This window comes from Nicotiana attenuata, unplaced genomic scaffold, assembly GCF_001879085.1.
Source record: "Nicotiana attenuata strain UT unplaced genomic scaffold, NIATTr2, whole genome shotgun sequence".
NCBI classification, from domain to species: Eukaryota; Viridiplantae; Streptophyta; class Magnoliopsida; order Solanales; family Solanaceae; genus Nicotiana; species Nicotiana attenuata.
The window spans coordinates 22,872-27,172 of NW_017672332.1; the positions used below are offsets into that span (position 1 = coordinate 22,872).

The 4,301-nt window shown below is 35.6% G+C and overlaps 1 protein-coding gene across 1 annotated transcript in view; it reads left to right on the top strand.

Annotated features, from left to right (window-relative positions):
* Positions 1 to 839: 839 nt before the first annotated feature.
* The window catches only part of LOC109212788, a 6,686-nt gene continuing 3,224 nt past the window's right edge, over positions 840 to 4,301 (top strand). The window contains exons 1-2 of the mRNA XM_019376463.1: positions 840 to 1,010; positions 1,318 to 1,494. Of these exons, the coding sequence (XP_019232008.1) occupies positions 996 to 1,010; positions 1,318 to 1,494 (192 nt within the window). The 5' untranslated portion in view covers positions 840 to 995. The remainder of the gene's footprint in view (positions 1,011 to 1,317; positions 1,495 to 4,301) is intronic.

Here is a 4,301-nt window from a genome sequence, read left to right on the forward strand (position 1 = left end):
GTGACCGAAAGAAGTACATGACAATATTTAAAATTGCAGGTGCCGTCATTTTATTTTTGGAAAAGCAAAATTCTTCGTGAGTACTCTCCTTTAAGTTAATTACATTTTTATTTAGTTCTGCTCATATAAGTTGCTTAAAATCATCACTTTATTGACTCAAATTTCACAGTCTATCCTCATTTCACCGAGGACTATAACCTCTTTTTGGGTTTGGCGAGATTTATGGAGAAAGTTCAACAAGTTCCAATAGCAGGTCAATACATTTATCCAAGCCGTGTTATTAATGCTCGAACCAACCAATTGTCAACAGACAATATGTTTGTCAGTTTGTGTTATCAATTTCTTTAAGTACAAAATGTCAGTTAATTGTTGAAAGGACCTATTCACTGAAATTGCAAACAAGTCACAATCTTGCAGAGTAGTTCTTGACTCTTTTTCACAACTGAAAACTAAAATCAGTTTATGAAAATGAAGTTGTTTGACATCGGTCACGAAAAAGATTATTACGTATTATAAATAGGGGAAAATTATTAAAGCATTCAAAAATAGCACATATTTTATTTTTAATTCTGCTATAAAATCGAATTGTTGCAAAATATTAGGAAGTATATATTTGATGAGATCTTCTATTTTTCCCTCCAAAGTTCAACCCCGTGTCTCTAGCCACGAATGAAGAAGTGAATAGTGCCACGTCATCGATAACCATTGGGTTGTGGGGACCACCTTTCAGGCGCGCGCACATAACTAATGCAAAACCCAAACACAAAAACCGCCCCATCTATCTAGTCGCTGCTTGTTATATAACATGGCAATCTCGTAGTTCAACCCGTTTCTCAGGGGTATAATAATACTTTGACTCAACCACACAACAGAACTTTCAGTTCATAACAGACAGCTGCTGAGGAAAAAAAACCACCTTCCCCTCTTTCTCTTTTACTTCGGTCCGAAAACCTTAAAACACACAACTCAAGTTGAATGCTTTAACGAAAACCGCAATGGACGCCGACGAGGTAAACCCCCACCGCCCCATTCCGATAATCCGGTCGGATTCTTAACTTATTCAACGGCGGCGCAACCGCTTCAACCACTACTTGAACTTTCCAACTACCTAACCTGATTTCTTTAACCGTTTTTAAATTTTAATTTTTCGTTTTTATTTGACAACTTTTACAAAAAATGGGGATCGATACTGATCATCTTTTAGGTTTACTTTTCTAGTTGCAGATGTGATTTTAGTTTCATTCTGATACTCTGTTGGTGTGTGCTTGATTATTTGTTTTTTATATTTTTTTTGAATTTTGATTTATTTTGTCGCAGAGACTGACGGCTTTGAAGAGGGCGTATGCCGATATAATATTGAACACGGCGAAGGAGGCGGCGGCGAGGATTATGTCGTCGGAACAGAAAGCTGTTAGGTATAAGCAGGAGCTCAAAGTGGCAAAAGAGGAGGCGCTTGGTATGCTGCTGCGTCTCAAACAAATAATGGATTCTAAGGTGAAAATTCTGCTTTTTCTTGAAATGGGTTTTTAGTATATTTTTGAGTATGAGTTGGCTAGACACTTATTCTCTTCAATGTGCGTTCACTTGGGCTTGCTGGGTTGGTGGATTGCAATTGATTGTTCCAGTAAAATCAGTCAAGGGATCTGAATTTTTTCTAATCTTTTTCTATGTCTTTATTTATTGATAACTAGATAAATTGTTAATGAGCTGATTGATGTTGTGCTTAACACAGATGAGCGCTTTATTGATGCGCTGGGCAGTCTAAATGCAATCAAGAGATATTTCTGGTTTTGGTACTGCGTAAAGAATTTTGGGTACCAGAAAGTATAATTGTCTCTCCTGGAACTTATCTTCTTTCCCTTATTCTCAGGCTCCCTTGATGGAGACAAGACATTTCAAAGTTGTGTTGTGACCTAATATTGTAATTAGGTCAATGTGTTGCTTTTGTACTCTTAATGTTTTTTTTTTTTTAATTCTGAATGCTGTTTGTTACCCCTATGTTCCTCTCGTATGAGTTCAATCCGCTGTTAAGGAGATTCAGACAAGAATAAATGCTTTGTCTTGTTCATATTTACTAGTTATATCTTAATTCGTTCTACCTTCATTCTACATTTTTCTTCAAGAATTGTATTATTTTTTGTCACATGAAATGATGGCAAGCTTAGATATTTATGATACTTTGTTAACTTCAGTGTTATGTATAATGTTGATCAAAGATGAATGGAAAGCAGGATCAGCGAGGATTCATATAGCTGACCCCAACTTGTTTGAGACTAAGGCAGAGTTGTTCTTGTTAACTCCAGTGTTTTCAATTATGCTTATGTGAAAACATAGTTGCATTCATTTTTCTTGTACTTGGTCCCAAAGTAATGATTGTGGTTTTCATCTTTCTTCCTATTGATTTGTGTGATGCAATCATATCTGTTTATCTTTCTGAGCTGCTACCTTAGTTAGAGGGATTTACCTCAGTTCATATGGTGGAGTACAAAACTACAAAAAGATTTACCTGGAAATGACGTGTTATGATGGCAAAAGCAGGAGAAGAGAAGTGCAATTGAAGTTAAAAAACTACTGAATGTTGGACATTAAGATAAAACTTCAATGACCTAAAGGGAAAGTGGATGACTTTTTTACTTATTTCACCTTCCCTAGTACTATTGGTTGGTTATGATTTCACACTTAAATTATCCTCACTCCATCAATGGTTTCGCGAAGGCCATGTGGTTGGAAAAACTGCTTATACTCCACTTCCTCAAGTATGTCCAATATTATCACAAAAAGTCATGTCCCTGCTAATAACTTACACTAGCTTTATGTCATTTTCCACAGCAGATGGATTCTATTTCATTTCAAAATAAACCTTTTAGTTTCAAAAGCTTTTTAGTTTTTACTTAATGTCCACTTGCATAGATCTAGTTGTTCTTATCTTTCTCTTGAAACTTAGTATGCTGCAGATGCTGAAAATGTTTAGGTAGTTGAAGGGTGGACTTTTGGACTTCGAAAATCTAGAGACCTACTTCAGTAGAGATGCTATACATTTTGAAGTTTCACTGACATTTGTGTCAAAACACAATAAAGTGTATGTTCACACATCTGTCTTACCCCCCTTCCCATTCCTTTGTGTGGCCCTGAAAATCGGTGGTTATGGTGGAAGTTATAATCTTTACATTTCTTGGCTAAGTGTGAAATAAGCTGCTCAAAATGGTAATAACACTTCCTCCTGAAGCAAAATGCCATGCTGGAAGCGAGCTATATTGAGTTGTAAAAAGTTGCACAATAGGGCTGAACTATGGATCAGACTTATTTACCTGCATGCCCTTTTTCCTTTTGAGGGTTGACTTACCAAAACGGTAGTTTGTCAACTGTTGGCTACACAGAGTTTTGGGTTTCTTCCTAATAAAATACAAGCTTCTCTGTATCTAAACTGATGGCATGCATAGTGATTAGTTTCTTGTTGTTTTCCAGAGTGGTAAAACAGTATAACATTGGGTCCAAATTAGAGTTTTTGTCTGGCACCTGCCAAATGGAATAGTTCCTTGCTGAATGTTGTGGAATATGAAGTTGGGCCTGGGATAAAACCGCTCCTGCAGACTAAATGCTTGAGAACTTGTTTGATGTTAATGTTTTGGGGTTTATATTGGATTAATTCTATGTAATTTCATGCACTTGGAAGCTTCATTTAATTTTGAATGTGTTCTGACATCTAGAAAATGGTTTGTCTTTTCTATCTTTTGGGACCTCTTACCTCTTTAGCCAGTGTTGATCTTGAACAAAGTGTTTTCTTTCTTTTTAGTTCCTTTTATAAACCCAGTAACTTTGTTTAGCAGCACTGCCGCTCAGATATAAGGTAAGCATCTTTAGCATCCATTTGGAGGCATCAGTACTTAAGAGTCCAAACTTCACAAATGCACATAGAGGTGGGGTGCTCCTCCTTCTGAGTATTACAAGTATAAACTGGTTAACCATCAATTAAATTACAAAGTTTGATAAATCGATTTACCATTGAAAAGGATATAGCCATTAATAGCAAAGTTCAATATGTAATACTACAACATCAATGATTAATCAAGATTAACATACTACAAATGAAATGCGAAAAATATCAAGAGAGATTGTTGTGGATTGTTTGATTCAGTGCTTGGTTATTTTTAAGATCGTCATTGCAATTATTTACTTAACAATCCGAACTTAAACAGGGGGATTTTTTTGGGGAGAGATTTTCTTCAGCTGTTGTTCTTTCCCTTTTTTTTTTTTTTTTTTTTTTTTTTTTTTTTTTTTTTACTTTTTTTTTCTTGTTTCTA